General features: G+C 44.9%; 1 protein-coding gene and 1 long non-coding RNA gene across 5 annotated transcripts; one reads left to right on the top strand and one right to left on the bottom strand.

Annotated features, from left to right (window-relative positions):
- HMGXB4 (HMG-box containing 4) lies at positions 1–22,014 on the top strand. Of its 4 annotated transcripts, XM_081928279.1 has the most exons (11): positions 65–185; positions 3,021–3,126; positions 3,718–3,863; positions 4,646–4,721; positions 7,467–8,473; positions 11,377–11,458; positions 12,866–12,930; positions 13,269–13,374; positions 14,597–14,766; positions 17,301–17,423; positions 19,929–22,014. In XM_081928279.1, the coding sequence occupies exons 2-11, from the start codon at positions 3,096–3,098 to the stop codon at positions 19,971–19,973; spliced, it is 1,851 nt and encodes a 616-aa protein (XP_081784405.1). In that variant the 5' UTR covers positions 65–185; positions 3,021–3,095; the 3' UTR covers positions 19,974–22,014. The 4 variants fall into 4 exon arrangements, with proteins under 4 accessions (XP_081784408.1, XP_081784405.1, XP_081784406.1 ...); XM_081928282.1 differs by lacking the exon at positions 3,021–3,126 and having other exon boundaries at positions 1–185; XM_081928280.1 differs by lacking the exons at positions 65–185; positions 3,021–3,126; positions 3,718–3,863 and adding an exon at positions 4,240–4,357.
- LOC309379373 lies at positions 9,657–11,365 on the bottom strand. Its single transcript, XR_014172459.1, has 3 exons — positions 10,855–11,365; positions 10,285–10,478; positions 9,657–10,165 (listed from the first exon to the last, which is right to left on the bottom strand). It is a non-coding gene; the product is annotated as an uncharacterized lncRNA (long non-coding RNA).
- Positions 22,015–22,590: the final 576 nt, after the last annotated feature.

Below are 22,590 nucleotides of genomic sequence, written 5' to 3'. Positions count from 1 at the left end.
ATGGCGGCCGCTCGAAGCGGCGAGGCGATCTGAGGCTGGCCGCTCCCCCACCCCCTTCCGCCGCGGGGGAGGGAAGGCAACCTTCCGCCGGGAGGGGGCAGGTCGCTCCGTTATCTGCCCGCCGCCACTTGCTGCGTCGACAAATCCCTCCTCCCCGTTCCGGAGGCTTCTGAAGCCCGCCTGGGGTGAGCGCGCGAAGGGCGAGGGGCCACAGGGCGGCCAACGGCCGGGGCTAGTTCAAACTGAGGAGGCGGGAAAGGGGTCGCGCGGGGTCCTTGCCCCCACCTCCTCGAGGGGCGGGTGCGCATGCGCAGTGGGCGTGGTGCCTGGGCAGCCCGGGGGCGAGCGGGGTTTGCCGACAGAGGGCGTCGCTACGCCGCTTGGACCAGGTGCAGTTCAGAAATGGGCAGCCGCAGCCGCAGGTGAGGAAGCAGCCGGCGACGCGGGCTTGGCCGCTGCTCTTGCCAGCTCTGGGTTCGGATGCTGCTCCGTGCAGCGGCCCGCAGGCTCCGCCCGCGGCTGTTTTCCGGCCACTGGGGCGATAATAATCGAGGCATTGTCCTTTGTCGGGAGCGATGGAAACGATCCTCCCTACTTCTTAAAACTATTTGATTTGATTTCCCCAGATAAAAGGGGTGTTGATGCTCCTGGATCTCTGGCATCCTTTTGTGGTGTCAAGCCGGAATGTGCTCCGCTGCCGGGCTCCGAACTTGGTGGCCTTTGTGGAGCTTCGACTGGATGCCCAGAATGAATGAATGAATGGGATGGTGCCAGGCTGGTGCTGAATGGGGGAGAAATGCAGGCATTGACCTGGCCAGAAGGAAGCAGCGGGGCATGGTTGGGCTCCAGGTCAAGGGTAAAGAGCCGGCCCAGGACTTGCTGCATGGGGCTGTGGTGCTCCACAAGGGCTTGGGTGTCAGGAAATCAGAGGCATCTGCTGGTCCTAATATTCAGACCCTTGCTAGTAGAATTGTAGAGTTGGAAGGGACCAAGAGTCCAACAGCCCTCCAATGCAGGAATCTTTTGCCCAACTGGGGCTCAAACCCATGTCCCCGAGACTAAGAGTCTCATGCTCTGCCAACTGAGCTAACCTACGGAACAAATACAGTAGAGCTGTTAGGAGATTAATGCTGGAAACATAAGTTCCCCTTTTCTGATCTTATAAAACCATGCAACTTCATAAGTCCCTTGCAGTAGAGTAATGGGTGGGTGCCTCTCTTCACATAAATAACCAACGCCTGTGTGGACTTCATGGTATGGGTGATACTGTTCCTGTACGGCTTGTGGTATACCACTCTTCCAGGCACCATGTCATTTAAAACTGTTGCTGATAACCATTGTAGTTAAATGCTTGATAGCCTGTCCACTACTGGCAAGTTGGAAGCCTCAGAAGTATTCCTATGAAAGATGGCTACATGATGTAACAAAATTAAATTGCTGGGGTTGTTAAAATCACTTGAGAGGTAACTTGCAAGCGCTGGTTGTGAACACCCATTTTTACAGGGCTTGCGGCGGCGTCCTCCAAGTGTTTACTCAGAAGTAAATCCTACATTGTTCAAGCCCACCTACTGCTAAATAAGTGTCTATAGAATTGAGTTGTCAATCCTGTAAATCGTCCAGTCCTTTCTGCCTATAACCAGGGAGCCCTGTTTTGTACAGGGACCAATTCTGCTGAGTTACAGCTTATTGTATGCTTGTCTGTGTGAGGCCTGACCTTTCATTACGGTACATGAAGAAGTAGAGGCTTGTTTTCTAGCTTACTGGTATATGCAAAAGCAATTCTGTTAGTGAATTTGTTATGAATGCATCATAAAGAATTAATGAGGGAATTCTAATATGCAGATAACTTTTCTTCAAAGTCTTCTTTATCAGATGAAATATTCCATTCACAGGTTGAAATATTCTTCAGGAACTTAACCCACTAGTTTACATTAATATCTCTAACAGCTGACATTGGTTAACATCTTGTATTTTTGTATTACTTGTAAAATACATTACTATAAGGAGGTCAAAACTCCCCCCTTTTAAGAACCTATGTTTTAATTCAGCATTTTTATGACAGCTGTGTATAAATGCATTCAAAATTCAAATGGTTTATACAGGGGAAATCATGTTTATTCAGGAGCTGAATCTTTTAAAATTATTGTGAGACTCAAAATAAAAACTGCACAACTATGCTTTGACAGATATTGCATGTCTGTCATTTTAAGGAGGATAAAGCATTATTCAAGAACAGAAATAGCAAGTGCCCCACTTCCTGAATCAGTATCCTTCCTGGGCAGGTTGGGGAAATCCTGAGCATCTGAGGTGACAGAGACTGGAAATGCTGCAGAGGCCCTGGAAAAAGGACTGCTTCTTTCAGTCTTCTCTCTTTCTCCTCCTTTTCCTTCCCTTTTCCTTCCCCAGTTTGGTACTCTGAACAACACCTGTGGGAATAATAGGACTAATGCCTACTATTGCTGCACCATCACTAGCCTCTAAAGTTTGATATCACTGAACATCACACAGGACTGAAAAATTAAATTCTTCTCTCCAGTCAATTCACTTTATCCTAGTATAGGAGATTATAAAACTCTCATTCCCTCACCTCCATGGCTCTTACACACTTTTCTTTAAAAACTGCAGGATTCAATACAGTACTCACCCTGAACATATTGTAACAATACAAAAGCCCAATATAGTTATTTGGTCACTGTCCTTGTGTTTCATTGAAAAGGATCACATGGTGTTAATCTGTTTAAAACTAGTGGAACAGAGGCTTGGTTCTCACCTTGAAAAACATTCCTCTCCTGCCTTTTAACATGAAAATCAGCTAAACCAAACTGCCTGCTGAATCTGGGATCTTTCTCCAAGCCCTGGAATGTCTGGAGGATAAAGATAAACTGCTGAGAAGGCACACCACTTCACCCTCCTGCTTCCCATTTCATTCTTTTTTTTTAAAAAAAAAAATCTTCATTCAGTCCCTTTCTGCATTATGATTCCACTTTATGGGAGGGTTATTCTCATTCTCTGTTTCTTAGACCTTGTCCTGTAGCCGGGAACGGGGAAAGGAGCCCAGGCGTGGCAACACATTCCCAGGCCCCTGCAGGACCACCATGGCTTATGATGACTCCAAGAAAAAAGAAGGTAGGATTGTTTCATAGTCTGAGAGGTGTTACGAGGAAAGTACAACCCCCCCCCCAGTCCGTGGAGTGAGAGACTAAGAAAGAAAGCCAGTGTCCTGCATGGATTGGGTTTCTGCAGCATTCCAGATCCCTCCCTTGTACTCAGAAAGTTAAGTGTACCTGAATTGAAACACGAGTCTCACAAGCTCCAAAGTCCTGATTAATTTTTATCAGGCTTGGCAACAAGCAGCACTTCCTAACCCTTGTCAGCTCCGTAGAATTATAATTGGATTGAGGACTGGATCCAGACCTTCAACACAGCACAACACAGATGCCTAGGTCCTCATTTGGCTGAGAAGCCTTTTCAGTTCTTGCTATCCAAGGGGGGGGGGGCGCCAAGAGTAGGAACAAAACTTCAGCCTTTGATACGGCAGCCTAAAGCATTTCCCTAAAGGTTTGGGGCAGTGCTTTACAGTAGTGAGTAGATTGTGTGTATGTGTGTGTATGTGACTGCTTGCTTCCTCTTGTGCATTGTGTTTTATCTTTGGCCACAGTGACAGTTGTGAGAGTGTGCCTTGATTATTTCTGACCACGCCAGTGTTTCCTCCTTCAGACTGCTTAGAGAGTGACCGAATTGATGGTGTGGGACTAGTAGCTGGCAGAACCCAGCGAGAAAAGAAACGTTCCTACAAGGACCTGCTTCGAGAAGAGGAGGAGATAGCTGCTCAGGTCAGGAAGAATTCACAGAAGAGGCTGAAGGTGAGAGAGTCTGAGAAGAGAATGAGAAAAGCTTGTCAGTCTAACTTTGCCTCTCCCAGCCCAATTTGAACTGCTCTGTTGGTAGTAAATGCCACATTAAGAGAAATGAGAGAACAAGATTCTTGGGGTTATAGAAACAGATGTAGAAGTCATACTATTTCCCTATTTTAGAAAGTTCAATAAAATGGTATCCCCTTCTTCTAAAAACTAGGATGAGATGAATGTAACTTTTTATCATCCACTCATCTTAAACTGCTGTTTGAATTAGAGATTGAATGATCATTACAGAATAGAAATTATTCTTTTGGATGCATAGGTCATCATTATATTGTTGCAGGATGCAAACTGATATGTTGTTGTTTGCCTGATTCTGCAGGTAGCCTGAAAAATAATGAGGTGTGATCTACCTCATTCAATTCCCTGGGGATGTTAACACAGACAGCTTTTCCTCAAAACATTTCCTTTGACCTGAAATCTCTCCTATTAGTCTAGAGGTGATTATTTGAGCTTTGCTTTTGTTTTTTTTTCTAAATCTTCAGCTTGGAAAAGTTCTTTTCCGCTCTTAAACAGGGAAGTTCTGCTTTCTCTTGAGAATATCATTTCTAAAATTCACATGGCAACTCAGACCATCTTCTGTTTCAAAGCACAGAAATGTCATGCCATAGAGAGCATATTTGTTAGCTAATGTGACGCCTATGATCATCTGTATTAGAAATTAATATGTATATGCCTTCATTACTTGGTTCTTTTTCTTTCTAAAGTGCTGTTATCTTCTTTTGCAGGAAAGTGACATTTTCTTGCTGGGGACAGACACTTATAAGAAGAAGAGGAAACACTCCAATGAGTACTATTACAGAGGTAAGAGTGGAAGCAACATAGGAAGGGATATGACAAAGGAGAAAAGTTGGGCAGTGATTTTAAGGTTCAATTTGTACTTCTAAGGTTCTGCCAATAGGCTTTGTGCTTCCTGGAGGTAAAGTGAGAGGCCAGGTCTTTTTCCACAAAGCTTCCATTCTAAAGATAGATAAGGGAGAGGCCAATCAGTGAAAGGGAGGCAGCTGTATATATTGCATATTCACTTTGACAGCTAATTTATTTTCATTTACTTATAAAAATATTTATATACAGTGGTGCCCCGCAAGACGAATGCCTCGCAAGACGAAAAACCCGCAAGACGAAAGGGTTTTTCGGGTTTTGCGACGCTTCGCTAGACGATTTTCCCTATGGGCTTGCATCGCAAGACGAAAGCCCATAGGGAAATCTCGGGGACCTTTTTTTAAATGCTGGCGGTGGGGAGCAAAGCCTTTTTCCCCCCTCCGGACTTCAGAAGAGGTCCAGGAAGGCCGGCGGGGGCGAAAGGCTTTGCTTCCCACCGCCAGCATTTTAAAAGCGGTCCGGGATAGCAGGGAAGCGCTTCCCGCTATCCCGGACGGCTTTTGAAGGCAGGGGGGGCAAAGACTTTTGCCCCCCCGCCCGCCTTGGGAAGAGGTCCTGGACCTCTTCCCAAGGCGGGCGGGGGGCAAAAGTCTTTGCCCCCCCCCTGCCTGCCTAACCGGGGGCTTTTAAATCGCCCCGGGACTGTCCGGGGCGATTTAAAAGCCCCCGGACGGCTTTTGAAGCCTCCCCCCGCCGCCCGGCATCGGGGCATCGTCCCGATGCCGGGCGACGGGGCGAGAAAGCCTCCCCCCGCCGCCTGGCATCGGAACCATGTCCCGAAGCCGGGCGGCGGGGCGGGAAAGCCTCCCCCCGCCGCCCGGCTTCGGGGCATCGTCCCGATGCCGGGCGACGGGGCGAGAAAGCCTCCCCCCACCGCCTGGCATCGGAACCATGTCCCGATGCCGGGCGACGGGGCGAGAAAGCCTCCCCCCACCGCCTGGCATCGGAACCATGTCCCGAAGCCGGGCGGCGGGGCGGGAAAGCCTCCCCCCGCCGCCCGGCTTCGGGGCATCGTCCCGATGCCGGGCGGCCGGGCAGGAACGCCTCCCCCCGCCGCCCGGCTTCGGGGCATCGTCCCGATGCCGGGCGGCCGGGCAGGAACGCCTCCCCCCGCCGCCCGGCTTCGGGGCATCGTCCCGATGCCGGGCGGCCGGGCAGGAACGCCTCCCCCCCCCCGCCCGGCTTCGGGGCATCGTCCTGATGCCGGGCGACGGGGCGGGAAAGCCTCCCCCCGCCGCCCAGCTTCGGGGCATCGTCCCAATGCCGGGCGGCGGGACGGGAAAGCCTCCCCCCGCCGCCCAGCTTCAGGGCATCGTCCCGATGCCGGGCGACGGGGCGAGAAAGCCTCCCCCCGCCGCCTGGCATCGGAACCATGGCCCGAAGCCGGGCGGCGGGGCGGGAAAGCCTCCCCCGCCGCCCGGCTTCGGGGCATCGTCCCGATGCCGGGCGGCCGGGCAGGAACGCCTCCCCCCGCCGCCCGGCTTCGGGGCATCGTCCCGCCGCCCGGCTTCGGGGCGGGAAAGCCTCCCCCCGCCGCCCGGCTTCGGGGCATCATCCCGATGCCGGGCGACGGGGCGAGAAAGCCTCCCCCCGCCGCCTGGCATCGGAACCATGTCCCGAAGCCGGGCGGCGGGGCGGGAAAGCCTGGGCGCGCTTGCAACTCTCCGCAAGGAGCGCGCTGCTTGCGGAGAGGTCCGCGCCTGTCCTGGACCTTTTCTGAAGGCAGGCGGGGGGGGGGCAAAAGTCTTTGTCCCCCCTGCCTGCCTTCCCAGGGGCTTTTAAATCGCCCCGGACAGCGGAGAAGTCCTCCGCTGTCCCGGGCGATTTTAAAATGCCGCCCGCCAGAAGTGGTCGGGGGAAGGCGGTTTCCATAGGAACGCATTAATTGATTTTCAATGCATTCCTATGGAAAACCGTGCATCGCAAGACGAAAAACTCGCAAGTTGAAGAGACTTGCGGAACGAATTAATTTCGTCTTGCGAGGCACCACTGTACCACTGTTCATAAATAGCATCAGAGTAGCTTACAACAGTCACACATAAAACCATACAATAAACAACAAATAAAATTTAAAAGTTAGAAATCAGCTAACTGTTATGGAAATAGGCATTCTGAATTGCTTGAATAAGCCTTGTTGAATAGAAAGGTTTTCAGCAGGTTGAAACGGAAGGTGCTGATAAATCTATTGGCAGAGTATTCCACAGGGCTCGGTCAAGGCTTGGTTTTGTATTGCTGTCAAATAAGCCTCACCAACTTATTTGTAAGTCGACTTTCATACCTGGCCTCCCATCACAGGTGTCACTGGCTTACCAATAGGAGAAGAGGCAAGATCAGCTGTCAGTGTGTTTGTTTATCACTGCCACCCCCCCTCTCCCAGAACATTGCACTGACACCACTCACAGGTCAGGTAAGAGCTGCCAACCATTACTGAATACACCAGAAATAAAATAGTCTCTTAAAAACCAATGTGTCCTTATATTTCAGCCTCACCAATTGGCCTCACTAATTTATAAACCAAAATTGATTTACTGTAGGATAGCTCTTAGCTGTTCAAGACCGACTACCTTCACCCGGACATGAGGCCGCGAAGTTATGACTGTGATTAAGTGAAGATGCACTTGTTGTTGGGTATACTTCCATTGATCCTTCTTCTCTGAACTCTTTCAGAACTTTCTTCATTTGAGTTATCCCTGCCTTTGGAATCGTCTGCAAAGAAGAGGAAAAAAGTAGTGACGAGCCCACCCTCTGCTGACACTGCCATGGATCTGCTTAAGGCCATCACCTCGCCTTTGGCCACAAGCTCCAAGTCCTCGAAGAAAACATCTGAAAAGTCATCTCATTCTTCACTCTCTGCCTCTGGCCATTCAGAAGGCAAGAAGGAACACCACAAGAAAAAACTGAGTGGCAGTAGCAGTGACCTGTCCTTGGATGAAAGTACTTTCCACAAGTCCAAAAAGGTGAAGCCCCCCTATGTGAACACTGAAATGTTGACCTTGCGTGAACCTGATGGCTTAAAGATGAAACTCATCCTCTCACCGAAGGAGAAGGGGGGAAGCACAACGGAGGAGCCCTTTCCACATCCGTCAGCCACAAAGAAATCCTCTAAGAAGTCAGCTCGGGATGAGCAGGGATCATTTCTCCCAAGTCATGATTCGCACGGCTTTTCGAAATCATCCCGAAAGAAGCACAAACCACTGGAGAAGGAGCCACATCCCTCTCCAGCTGCTGAGAGCTTTAGCCCAGACACACCCCTCTTCCCTGAAGGCCAAAGCAGTGAATTTGAGCTTTCAGGCCTGGAACCACAAGCGGAATCAGGTTCGTCCTCTGGAGGTGAACTGGAAGCTGGAGAGCTAGTAATTGATGATTCGTACCGGGAGATAAAGAAGAAGAAGAAATCAAAGAAGAGCAAAAAGAAGAAGGACAAGGAGAAACACAAGGAAAAGAAGCATTCCAAATCCAAGAAGAGTTCTGGGCTTTCTGGGCTTTCCTCTTCACTGGCAGTAGCAGAAGTAACAGCTCCACTCCCAGTCTCTCCAACCAGTGCGCAGTTTGCCGTTCCTGTCCCTCCACCACCACCGCCTCCACCGCCACCTGTTTTCCATACAGATGGCCAGAGTGAGAAGAAGAAGAAGAAAGAAGAAAAGGAGAAGGTTGAAAAAATGGACAAAGAAAAGGTAAAAAGGAAAAAGTGGCAGCACAAGTGGGTGATTGGAAATGCTGAGGACAGTTGTTCCCAAAATAGAGGGCTCTAGACTGTTCTTTGCAGTTTTGTTAGTTAACTTCAGAAATAGGAACCAAATATATAAATTATCTTGATTGTTGTCTTTCTGAACTGCAGATAAGCAGAAACACTCTAAAGGAGTACACTTCTCCCCTCCCCCCCCCCCCGAATGTGTTTAACATTGAAACAAATTGGTTTCTGCTTTAGAAATATTTAGGTAAAAGTAGCTGGCAGAAGTAGCTATTTTATTCATTGATGGCAGCCCTGTACTGCCCAGTAGCTGAAGCTCTTTGAGTCATGTATATAAACATTGATAAAATACAGTGAGAATAGCAAAACAATTACAGAATAAAATAAGAAACTTTAAAATTGCAATATAAAACACAGCACACCAGATACAAATCAATAAAAGTTAAATACAAATAGGCATTGAAACTTTTAAAATCAAAACCTCAAAATGCCCCAAAAAAATGAAATTCCCTGTCACAAAATGCAACTAGAACAATGGGAGTTTCGAACACTGGCCCTACAGTAAATGTCTAAATTCTATCAATGTCTCTGCCAGATACAGGATGCTGTCCATCTAAGTTATGCAGAGTATACCCATGGAAATTAATAATACAAAGTCATGGTGTAGTGAGATATAGCCCACACTGAGTTTGAAAAAAGGCTTTTATGTAAATGAAAAACCAATTGGATCCTTTCTGAAATATGGATATGTATACTCTACCTGCCAAACATAGGCATATCAATTTAACCTAATGAAAATAAATTGCTGTAGTCTGCCCGGTACCTTTCAGACGTCTACCTATCAAGGTAAGAGTGAAGCAAAGAAGATCCATACTGGAAAGAAGAGAAAACAAAAATGCCCACTGTGCAGTATATCCCCATACTTAACTTTGTTTGTATGCTGTTATGGGGCTTATTGTAAGAAAGTCCCAATATCAGTCAATCAGTTATTTTACTTGTATGCTGCCTTTCCAAAATAAAACCAAGGTTTACAACATAGAAACAATTACTAGCAAAAGTAGTCATAAACAATAAGACATCAAAAAGTACCCAACCAAATTGAACCATTTCCACATAACTCATAAGATACAAAATAAAGATACAAAAAATTAACAGCAACACCCCCCCAAACCACTTAAACGATGTCTCAGCCCAAGATTCTTTTCTGCAGCCTCAGCTTTTGTAGCAGGAGTCAGTCACAGCCCTGTCCTCCCAGCCCAGGTAGCGAAAGGCCTGCAAGGCAGGGAGCAAGTCTTCCAGGACTCATAGCCAAGATGGTCTATATGGGAAGGGGTTAAATACATTCTAGCTGTCAGTAGAGAAGGAACAGTGCAACAAAGCGATGCAAGGCCTAGTTGTAAGAAAGAGTGGTTTAAATGGTGTTGTTTATGACTGCCGCAGCTAGAGTAGTATATCCAAAAAAATTGAAAGAAAGAGATACAAAAGAAATTTGGCAGAATAAATTGATAGAATACACAGAATTAGTAACTGTGAAATTAAGAAATAAGGATGAGTCACAGATAAGATGCGTGGAAGTGCTTTGAAGAGTATCTTAGAGGGTATAATAGTCAATTTAACCTACAAGTAGGAATGAACATATGAGCAGCAGATAACACTAATTAAAGGAAGACACACACTAACTAAACTGATGTTTTTGGCCTACAACTCCCATCATCCCTAGCTAGCAAGACCAGTGGTCAGGGATGATGGGAATTGTAGTTCAAAAACAGCTGGAGGCACAAGGTTGGGAAACACTGAACTAAAGGAATGGGTGGAATAATAGAATATGCAGCCGACAAAAGACTACCTAGAATGCCATGGAGAGAGATAGACTAGGAAGTCTGAAGATAAGAGATAAATTATGAATATTGTATGATGTATATATAAGTTGTAAAATTGCATTAAAAATAGTAACAACAAATGGTATTGCTTAGTTGTAAATTAACCTGCTTTAATAGTCAGATTGGGACACAGGTGGCGCTGTGGGTTAAAGCCTCAGCGCCTAGGACTTGCTGATCGAAAGGTCGGCAGTTCGAATCCCTGCAGCGGGGTGCGCTCCCGCTGCTCGGTCCCAGCGCCTGTCAACCTAGCAGTTCGAAAGCACCTCCGGGTGCAAGTAGATAAATAGGGACCGCTTACTAGCGGGAAGGTAAACGGCGTTTCCGTGTGCAGCTCTGGCTCGCCAGAGCAGCGATGTCACACTGGCCATGTGACCCGGAAGTGTCTCCGGACAGCGCTGGCCCCTGGCCTCTTAAGTGAGATGGGCGCACAACCCCAGAGTCTGGCAAGACTGGCCCGTACGGGCAGGGGTACCTTTACCTTTACCTTTAATAGTCAGATTCCCACCATTGTTTAGGAAATAGGAAGAAGTATCCGTAGGAAACTTGATTTAAATCGGACTTACATTGACTTTTTTTCTTTTTGATATAAATAACCTTGATGCTAAGCAATCTACTGATTAAAAATCCATTAAAAAGCATGGGAAAATAAAAGAGTACTTGCCTGGTACTGAAAAGGTTACCAAGTATGCACCGGGCATGCCTTTCTGAGAAAGATGATGCAGTGCTGCCACAGAGAATACATTCTCTTTCATATCCATCCTCTGGGTCTCATTTGGCACTACCACTCAGAGAGGTCTCCATCAATGACCTCAAGGACTGAGTATGAATATAAGAAGCTAGATAACATACATCATACAAAAAGTCAGCTTGAAATTAACCCACTTCTAACTTGTCTAAGAGAATGCACCAGGAGATTGTTTTCTTTGGGGATTTCTAAAGGAGCTTGAATATTTTACAACATATTCCAACATAAACTTCTTGCTTTCTTTTTCCTCTTCCTGATTAGCCAAAGAAGAAGAACATGTCTGCCTACCAAGTATTCTGTAAAGAGTATCGTGTGAACATTGTGGCTGAGCATCCAGGAATAGGTAATAGAAGTGTCCGGTAAGGTTTGGGAGATATCCAGTTGTGGCATCCCGCTTGGACACACTGCACTTCACTTTCTTTCCCCCTGCAGCCCAACTGTATACCCCGAAAATCTGCTCCAGAGAATTGGGGGACCTTTTGGAAAGGAGAGGTAGGGGAGAGATAGGTAGGGGAATGCCTGACATCTTTACTGGCATAAAGTTGGATCCTGCCCATTGGGCCACTGCAAAACGAAAGCACAAGCTGCGGAGAAGAAATGTTTAAATGTTTGAAAGAACTCTGTCTGCTCCAGTGAAGGCTCTGTGTTCCCATTATGAATCTGGGCGATACACTTTTTTCAGAAAGCATATAACCAGTCATTCTGGGCCGTCTCTTTGGTATTAAAGTGGCAGCAGAAATAAAAATGGCACTAAGGGTTGTAATGCAAATGCCATTCTTCACTGCTTGGTCAAGGTGTGATTATCAAGTAGGGCATTCAAAAGTCCTTGGATTCAAGATGGCTCTGTGCACATGACTTTTGGAGCTTGGGGAGTCTAGATCAGCATACTTGTCTCCTCTGCAGAACCCCATGTAAAGGGACTGAAGGGTGTGGGTTTTTTTTCAAATTTAAGAAACACAACCATATCAGACCTCCAGATCCCTGTTAGAAACGGGCAATTGTGGCTTATATCATAAACCAAAAATGATTAGCACCCTTGCTAGGAACAAACATGTTAGCATTTAAATTGTGAATACTCGGAGGGTAGGCAGGCGTACAATATTTTTTCTCTGGGTAGATGACAGGATTAAATGCCACATATATGCATAGCGGTAGAAATTACCTTCCATTCTGCTTTCACATATCCTCCCAAGCATAGAATTCTGAATTTCTTGGCTCCTGCTCCTTTCCACTTTTTGTCCCAAATCCTGAGCATGTAACATGCATTACAACATTGTGTGGGATGGACTAGACCAGCCACTAATGTAAGAGAGCTTTAAAAAAGGGGATTAGACAAATTCATAGAGAATGAGGATACTTTTCATGATGGCTGTGTGATACCTCCAGAATCAGTATACCTCTAAATATTGTTCATTGGGGAACAAAAGTGGGAGTGGTGCTGTACTTATGTCCTCCTAGTGGGCTTTCCATAGGCATATAGTTGGCCCCTGTGGGGGAAAGAGGTCGACTAGCTAGGTCTCTGGTATGTTCCAGCAGGGCTCTTCTTATGTTCTTGCTCAAATTCCTCGCTGTGATGTTTGTGCAACTGTTCCATGGATTGTTTTTCCATGTATGGAGACAATAATGAGATATTTTAGCATCGTATGTATTGTAAACAATGAGTCCTATAACGGTTCAAGTAGTTAACTGAATGTACATAGAAAATCTCTGCTTTTCTCTGAATGGCTTACTTTCTCTGATTTCCTGTTAGATTTTGGTGATCTGAGCAAAAAGCTGGCAGAAGTTTGGAAGCAGCTTCCGGAGAAAGATAAGCTGGTAAATATCTGATAAACATTTGTACAGAAAATGACACGTGTAGGCAGAAAACTGACTTGGTCCTGGAATACTGCCACCATGGTTCTTGTATTTATTACCTTCCAAATCTGTGTATTGCATATCACCTACCCCTGCTTGCGAATGGGAAATGTTTGGTATTGATATTCTCTCTCTCTCTCTCTCTCTCTCTCTCTCTCTCTCTCTCACACACACACACACACACACACACACACACACACACACTTGGCCAGACATCCTGTTTTACAATTGCTCCATCTGTATGGTTGGACAGCTGATGTTGCCTTTTTTAACACTAGTTTTGTTTTCCCTATTTTCAGGTTTGGAAGCAGAAGGCGCAGTATTTGCAACACAAGCAGAATAAAGCAGAGGCTACAACAGTGAAGAGGAAAGCAACCTCATCAGAGGGTGCACCAAAACTGAAAGGTAACCTCTATATTCCACTGTTTCTTCCATGCCATTCTTAAAATGAGGCTGTTCAAGTGTAAGGCGAGGGTGTCTGTTAGTCCATTTTGGCTGTGTGTGTGTAATCCAGGATCTTCAAAGAACCTCAGTATTTATCCCACACAGTTTTTGATGGCAGACCCTCCATGTTGCCTTATGCAGATGGCATGCCCTTTGTATCTTCATCCATGCTTAGTATGAGGGACCCTTTTAAGATTTTGAATTCTTTTCATTTTGAAAGAAAAGAACATCTACCTTTGAACTATGCTAAAACAAAACTTATTTTGTTTGATAGAAGGCCTAGGCCACATACACGGACAGTAATACTACAGTGGTACCTCGGGTTACAACACCTCGGGTTACAAACACTTCAGGTTACAAACTCTGCTAACCCGGAAGTAGTACCTCAGGTTAAGAACTTTGCCCTAGGATGAGAACAGAAATCGTGCAGCGGGAGGCCCCATTAACTAAAGTGGTACCTCAGGTTAAGAACGGTTTCATGTTAAGAACAGCCCTCCAGAATGAATTAAGTTCTTAAAAGAGGTACCACTGTAATTTGGAATACTTTAAGGTCTTTAAATATTAAGGAATGCAGTTTAATCAAAATCATACCTGGGTATCCACAGGACTTCCAAACCTATAAGTAAGGTCATATTAAGCTATGCTTGCTTTGAGGAGATAATCTAAGATCTGCACTTAAAAGATCTTTCTGGGGAAAGTTATTCCACGTGTGGTATATGGTACCGAATATAAAGCTGCTCAAAAAATGCTGTTGGAGCAAATTCTCAATAGATCTGTACAAATTAGGCCAACAATGTGAAACCTGAATAATTAAGGACAGACTGATTCTCAGTTTCCTTAAGGCTGTTGCTACTGTAGCTGCAAAACAATTGAACACATTTTTATTTCAACAACCTTCTCTCTCTGGATGAAAAGGTTTAAAAACAGTAAAACATGAACACCTATCTTTTGCTTTTTGTACTGTTTGGAAAACTATTTTTTAGCTGTTTTGTGGTATGTTTGTGAATCAGCTAGCGCCAAATGTAAGAGATGATTCATAAATAAATAAAACTGCATTAAAAATAAAGTAAGTTAAAGAAATAGTGTGGGCTGAACTTCTATGGCCATACAGTTTGGCTATGTAAACTGTGCAGTTTCGTAATATGGAAAATGCATAAATAAGTGTTTTACTTTCTGTTTTCAGCTTCTCTAACGGGGGCACTTTCACCCCATAAGAAGTCTCCATCTAGCACTGTAGTGCTATCTGCATCACCTGTCAAAGTTCCTGAAACAGATCCTATAGATGTAGCTGCACATCTGCAATTGCTGGGTGAATCTCTAAGTCTTATTGGCCACAGGCTACAGGAGACAGAGGTAGGTGCAGGAACCTTCGCACGTGAATGTAGTCATTTCATTTTTAAACAACAGAGCTATTTTATTCACAAAGTTCAGATAACTACCGTATTTTTTGCTCCATAGGGTGCACAGGACCATAGGGCGCACCTAGTTTTTAGGGGGAGAAATAAAGGGGGGGAAATTATGTTCTCCCCCCCCCCCCAGCCCAGGGGGCTGGGACGAGGGAAGCCTGAGCAACCTCATTGCTCATTGCTGCTCCTGGGGCTTTTAGCTGCAGGGCTGGGACGGGGGAAGCCCGAGCTTCCCCCGACCCCAGCCCCCAGAACGCGCTGCTTTCCGCAAGCCTTCTGAGCCCGGCGGGAACTCCCGCTGGGCTCAGAAGGCTTGTGGATAGCTGCCTGAAGCCTGGAGAGCGAGAGGGGTCAGTGCGCACCAACCCCTCTCGCTCTCCAGGCTTCAGCGAAAGCCTGCATTCGCTCCATAGGACGCACACACATTTCCCCTTCATTTTTGGAGGGGAAAAAGTGCGTCCTATAGAGCAAAAAATACTGTAATTGGAATTCTGCATACTGCATTCAGTGCCAAATTGAACAAGTGTGTACACCACTCGCTGGAACTTTATTTGCTCCAAGGGCTCTTATTTGTGTACAGTCATACCTCGTGTTACGTTTGCTTCACGTTGCGGCTTTTCAGGTTACCAATGCGGCAAACCCGGAAGTGTTTACTTCCGGCTTCACTGCACGCGCAGAAGTGATCTTCGTGCATGCGCAGAAGCGTGCTGTGCGCTTCGTACATAGGTGCTCTATTGCGTAGTAGCGACACTCTACTTACAGACTTTTCGGGGTGCAAACCGCACCCCGAAACGAATTGTGTTCATAAGTAGAGGTACCACTGTATCAAGACTCCACTTTTGCAGGTTTAAGCAAGCTTCATTCCTGAGTTGCTATCATTTAAAAAAAAAAAATTCATGGTTTCCAATTCTATGTCAAGATGTTTGGTTGAACTAAGATTTATATATATATAAAGCAGAATAAATGTTTTCCAAAATACATATAAGACACAGCTCTTGCTTGGCTATTGCTGCGTTTGAGGGATTAGATGGAAACTGATGATCACATTAGTCTATTATACAAACTACCCGCAGCCATTTCATGGCATCATTCTGGGATGACTGCCTGCGCAGAACAAGATGACACGCCCTGCATTACTGCTAATGACATTAAATTAAAATGCCCAAATGGGGATTTTGGCAGCTACCCAAACAGTTTGCCCTGAAATGATGAATCCATTAAGAGTGAAAAGCTCTTGCATTGTAAAGTAGCATGTAGTAACAATCCACCCAAATTGATTTTACCCTCATTTACTAGTTTAACTACATTTCGTGTCTGGGTATACAATTCCTGAGTACATTTCCCTTTATTTGTATTCTTTATTTATTTTTGCTTTCAGGTGATTTTTTTGTTTCCAACTTTGTTTATATGACTGACTTCTGCTACAGTCAGGCTCTGTTTCTGGGCTTCCCATGGGTATGTGGTTGGACCCTGAATAGAGACCAGAATGGCCTGATTCAACAGGCTCCTCTTATGGAGTTTGGGTTTCCCCAAAGTTAGGTCTCTAGCAGTTTTTGGACTACAATTCTCATCATCACTGGTCCTGCTAGCTAGGGATGGTGGGAGTTGTAGACCAAAAAACAAACAAACAGCTGGATACCCAAGTTTTGGAAACCCCAAACTGAGATCTATTGCCTCTGAACATGGATGTTTAACAGCCCAGGGGTGTGGATCCTTAAGCCCAGGGGCCAAATGCAACCCTCCAGTACTGTCCGTGAATCTTGGGACTCTCCCCCGCCATACACCCTCTTCCCCAGTGATGCCTCTCACCAGCCCTGCTTGATAGACTTCTTGCTTGTTTTTGTCTGGCTGGAATGAGTCCTTGAACTCCGAGAAGGACTTTTGCTTGCCTGGATGGGCACTTGAGGGGGGTGTCAAAAAAAACAGCCTCTTGTACAGAGATAAGATTTACATTAATTGTTCTGCCCTTTACTAGAATGTGCTTCCCTGAACAGAATGAAGCCCTTGAGCTGGAAAGGCTTTCCAACCCCTCATATAGCCATTAATTTGTGGCTTGTAGTCATGATGACTATATGGAAGCTCCAGGTACAGTGTACAGCAGGACAGCAGCAGCACATCAAACATTTAAGCATCACAGCAAGGAAGTACAGGGTGGGAGCACCTTACTGGCATCTTGCGCAAAGCTGCTTTGTCATCTGCTGTGTTCCCATATTTATCATTCTGCCTGGTGCTTTAAACATAGGGCGCAGGGTTGCAGCCATGGTGTATTGAGTAGAAGTGGCCAGAAATAACTTCAAAAATGAGAAAGTATAACTTCCATCTCTGATCGTTCATTCCTGCATTTGAGCTTCATCTTTTCTAAGGGAAGAGCGCTTCAATAAGCAAATCAGGGTTGCCAGCTCCATGAGAATGAGAGAATCCGTGCTGGGCCTAAGACAAAGATAACAAACTGACATCATGACAAATCTCTTTCCTTCCCAGGGTATGGTAGCTGTATCAGGAAGTTTATCAGTGCTCCTAGATTCAATCATTTGTGCTCTAGGCCCTTTGGCATGCCTGACGTCCCAGCTCCCTGAACTAAACGGCTGCCCCAAACACGTTTTGGTAAGTTCTGTGTTGTTTTGGAATGCCAAGGTCTCATACTATTTCTTACCGCTTCCCTCTGCCCATGAAAGGCATGGTTTTTGCCATAATTGTAGCACACATTCAGCACTTTGCTTTATATGTAGGATACTCCCGTGTTAGTACCCTCTTCTCTCACAGCTTAAGGAATTTCTAGAAAGGAAATGCTGATTGAACATAGCAGGATTCAAGTTGTGTTGGTTTTTTTCCATCTGCCCTTCTGCACAATCATGTATTTTTAGTCCTGGAGTAGCCAGTGTGGTGCCTTCAAGCTGTGGTTGGACTCCAACTCCCATCAGCCCTAGCAAGCATGGTCAATGGTCAGTAACAATAGTTGTATTCTTTACAACATATGGAGGGTGCAATACTGGCACCCATTGCCTGGGTTGAACATGCAGTTTGTATGTAATTTGTTGGTGGTGTCCACATGTCTTCCTTGTTGCACTTCAGTCCCACCTTTTCCTGTGTTCAAAGCACACTTTTTTTGTATGTGAGATGACGCAATATACACTCCATACCAGATTTTGTATTCATTATATATGCATAGAATATTTAGAGGACTAGTGTGGTGTAGTGGTTAAACTGCTGGACTAGGACTTAGGAGTAAAAGGTAAAGGGACCCCTGACCATTAGGTCCAGTCGTGACCGACTCTGGGGTTGCAGCGCTCATCTTGCTTTATTGGCCGAGGGAGCTGGCGTACAGCTTCCAGGTCATGTGACCAGCATGACTAAGCCGCTTCTGGCAAACCAGAGCAGCGCACGGAAACGCCATTTACCTTCCTGCCGGAGGTAGTATTTATCTACTTGCACTTTGACGTGCTTTCGAACTGCTAGCTTGGCGGGAGCTGGGACCGAGCAACGGGAGCTCACCCCGTCGCGGGGATTTGAACCGCCAACCTTCTGATCGGCAAGTCCTAGACTCCGTGGTTTAACCTACAGCGCCACCCGCATCCCTCTAGGACTTAGGAGACCAGGGTTCAAATCCCAACCCTGCTCTGCACCTCACTGGGGGACCCTGGGCCAGTCATAGAACTGTAGAGTTGGAAAGGACCTGAGCCCTGTCTAGCCACTGTCTAGCTACTGTCTCTCAGCCTAACATAATTCTTGTTGTGATGATTAAATGAGAAGGGGCAAAACTATGTACGCCACCTTGAGCTCATGGGGGGGGGGGAGGTGGGATATAAATAAATAATGATTTTGTTATTGAAAGAAAGCTTGTGTAAAGTAAAAAAAATAAAGGATAGTGCAATAGAGGATAGAAAACAATATGGCATCCATATCCTACCTTTTCTCCAATGAATACAAGGCAACATATCAAATCAACCCTTTTGGACAGGTTAGCCTGAGAGGTGGTGGCAGGCTCAAGTTCACCTAATAAGAATTGAACCCAAGTTTCCCCCCCCCCCCATTCTAAACTAACCCTTTAACCATCACAGCACATTGGCTGTGGAGCACACCTAATGATGTGGAGAGTTGCTTCATTTGTCCCAGGCAGCTGAAACATTTATTAAAGGCTGTTCCTTCTGCAACCTGCTGTTAATATTTTCTACCAGCAGGCGGCTGTGTTATGTAAGAACTGCAATTTTATAAAAACATGTCTTGAATTTGTTTTAAATATTCATATCCTGCCTTTTCTAGGATGCTCAAGGCACCTTCCATGTTAAAAATTAAAGCACAATGCAGCAAGCTAATACATTCAGTACTAAAGAGCAGAAAATTAGTAAAACTTAATTCTGAGCAGCAGTCCAGTTTTGCTAACCATGGTGAATGTTCCATTGTCCTTTCTTCTCCAGCTTGGAGTTGAGGAAGCAGTGGGGATCATCTCTTAAGACTTGCAATGAGTTTTGGGGGTTACAACAGAAGTACAGAGAGATATCTGTTCCCCTTTCCAGTTCCACAGAGGGCTGAGTCTTGCCATTTTGAGTCTCTGTGATCAGTATAAAGCCTTTGGCTCGGGGGGGGGGGTGAGGTGACCGTTTTGGCAATGAGTAGCAAAGATAAAACACACAGTCTTACTGTCTACTCAGACGTGAATTAGATAGGACCTTACTGCAATCTTAGGGCTAGTTTCCTGGGCGTAAACCCCTGCAAGCATCATGGAGCTTATTGCTCATGTGCTGAAAGTCCTGAGGACCACAGATTTTGGTCCAGCTACCAAAACCAGCCAAATGTTGTGGCCCTGGCTTTTATAGAATTGGGTGCCACAAAATCATTGGTGCTGAAATATTTCTTTATTCGCTTAGTGACAGCTATCAAAGCCCAGGGCAAATGAAAATATTCCCCAGTACTTCTGAAAGATCCACAGGCTTTTGTGCATCTCAAAAGGAAGCACTCTGTCTACCTTTGTCATGTCTTTAGGTGTGTGGTTTTTCCTAAGTCATTTGTTCTGCTGCATTAATGTCAAAAGCATGCTTGGGTTTTTTTTAATAAGATACTGATTCAATTTAATATGCATTTCTCTCTCTCTCCCCCTGACTACCTTTCCAGTCAAACACATTGGACAACATTGCATACATCATGCCTGGACTCTGACAGGAAAAGGATAATGGGAAGTGACGTGCTGCCAAGTAACTGAAGTGTGTACAGATACACTATCCTAGTATTCTTCCAGAGGACAATGTATAGGGCTTTGAGTTTTTCTATCTGTAATATATCAAATAGAATTGTAACTATTTTGCTTGATTTTACGAAAAGTTTCAACCGTAATTTGTGGGAATCAGTTTTGTCTCAGATTGGATGTCTCTACAATTAGAGTTGGGAAATATTTTGATAGATTAGCCTTAATATGGTTGGGTTTTTGTTTTTTTAATGAATTGGTTTTACTTGGAAAAGTCAAGCAAGTTTGGTTGGCTTGCATGTTGTTAAAATAATGCTGGGAAAGAAAGTTGAGGGGATAGTGTTTTGCTGAGGGCTTGTGCTGGCACCAGGAATCCTCATTAAATCTTCCACTTGTAAGTAGGTTGCTAAATACAGATTCAGGTGTGGTGAGTGAATTCTCAAATTCTTAGGAGAAACAAGGGCTTCTTAATATGGATAAGCAGTAAATCCTAGTGAAAGCCTGCATCATTTCTTCACAGGTTGTAACTAATCAATGGATTGTGGTATTTTAGAACTGTGCTGGGATATTCTAAAGACGAGGATCTACAAGCCCCACCTTCAACTTCTCCTGATTTTAGCTAATTTCTCTTCCTCTCTGCTATCTCTCTACCCCCACCCCCAGTACCCTTCAAAAACTAGTACCTAAGGTGACACCATAAAAGATTGAGGGCCGGGGCTCCTCCAGCTCCCTTACAGTTCACATACTGATTTATAATAGCTTATCACCAGCAGTGAACTGACGTGGTCCTCCTCTCATGGTGCTGAAATGTGTGTTGTAGAGGCAGTGATTAAGCTGAAATTTAAGGGCTTTTAGCTGAGAGGAAGACAATGAGAGGGCAGGTCCTTCATCCCAGCCACAGGATTTAGCGCTTTGAGTGCCTGTTGCTCTTTGAGGAAGCACTTCTCTCTCACCTAGGATGAAGTGTGGCATTTTTAACATGTGTATTTACATTTTCATATACTGCATCTGTAGTAGATTAATTTATATTGTATATTTCTGTATATAGCTATAATGAAAGCAAAAATTCCCTCCACCAACCATGTATGGAAAACGAGAACTATGTGTTTTTACCTGGATACCCTGCCAAAATTGCATTTTATCTGCCGTTTTCAAGCATAGGCTGACAATGAAGGAAATAGTAGTGGTGGGATTTGGATGGTGGATGGAAACAAAAATTGAAAACTTTATATTGTGCCCTAAGTTCCCTTGCCACTTGTTATTTAGAAAACGTAAAAGTAGCAGACAGTGGGATAATTTTGGTTCCAGGACTAGCAAATTAAATAAATAAATTCCATGCCCTGTCTTCAGACCCCTAGGGTGGTCTTGGCAGTTTAAAAGCCCCTACCCACATTCCGCCCAGCTGGCTCAAGCCCAGTAGGAAATTGACAATGGCAATAGAACCACCTTTGCATTCCACATACTCCACCCACTTTAGGATCACAGGCTCAATGTATGAAAACTATTTCTGCCCACTTTTTCCAAACTTCTTGGCAACGTTTTAATAAAAAAGTTCTCACTTTCTTTACAAGTTTTCCCGAGTTAATCCCAAGGGGGACAGGCTAGCTGTATTAGGTGCTATTCTGTAAACAAGCCCATGTGCTGGGAGCTAACGTCTTGATTTTTACAGAGCCTTTTGTGTCTCAAGTAACATTTGAGTGGTGAAGAGAATCCTGGCGCAATCACTTTAAACCTAGATAATTGTCAGAAACTTCCTTTGAGTCAAACAGTCAAAGGGGCTCTGCTTCAGTTCTGCCATCTGCACTATGGCAAACTTGACTTTTTAAAAGATAAATGTACTGATGTATTTTTATTTAAAATTTGTAAACATTTGTATAATCTGTGTTGTGTGACATTTGGTACTGGAGAGCTTTGGATATACCCCTCATACTTTTTTACATTTGTTATTTCCTGCCATCTAGTCCAAATTGCATTGTATAAATGTTTTGCTAATGTATATAAACTTTTTTAAAAATCGGAACTTGAATCTTGATTAATTTCATATGCCTCATGACCACCAATATTTCATCTATGAGATGTTTGGTCTTGGCAAATTACTTATTTTTTAAAAAAATCAGTTTCACAACATCCCTGTTCATAACCCCCACACTCCACAACTATAGAAGTTCTCTATTTGGTAATTTTTACATGCCTCAGTATAGTCCATAACTATCTTTCTACTTTCACTCATTCCACCAGTTTTCTTTAGATTGAAAGCAAGCAGTATGATCTACCAGTAATGGTCACTGTGTTAACTCATTGATTGCAATTGGGTTTCTGTGTAATTCTTAAGACTTTGTCAGAAGGTTTAAGACTGTGTCAGAAGGTGTCTTTACATAAGCAACACTGGCTAGGAGACCTTTTTTCCTAACCTGTTCTTCGTGAATTGCTGGTTCTCTGGAACTACTATTTTGTTTTATGTTACACATTTTCATTGATACTATTTTTGAAATTTAATATTGAAACTACTCTGGAAGAGTGCTGCTCAGAAAGGTGGCATATAAATATTTTAAAATAATGCCAAAGTTGCAGGTTTGATCCCTGTATGCGACA

Source organism: Podarcis melisellensis (assembly GCF_964234715.1).
Source record: "Podarcis melisellensis genome assembly, chromosome: 10".
In the NCBI taxonomy this organism is placed as follows: domain Eukaryota; kingdom Metazoa; phylum Chordata; class Lepidosauria; order Squamata; family Lacertidae; genus Podarcis; species Podarcis melisellensis.
Note: the sequence above shows the minus strand (reverse complement) of the source record. Positions and strands in the feature narration are given on the sequence as shown.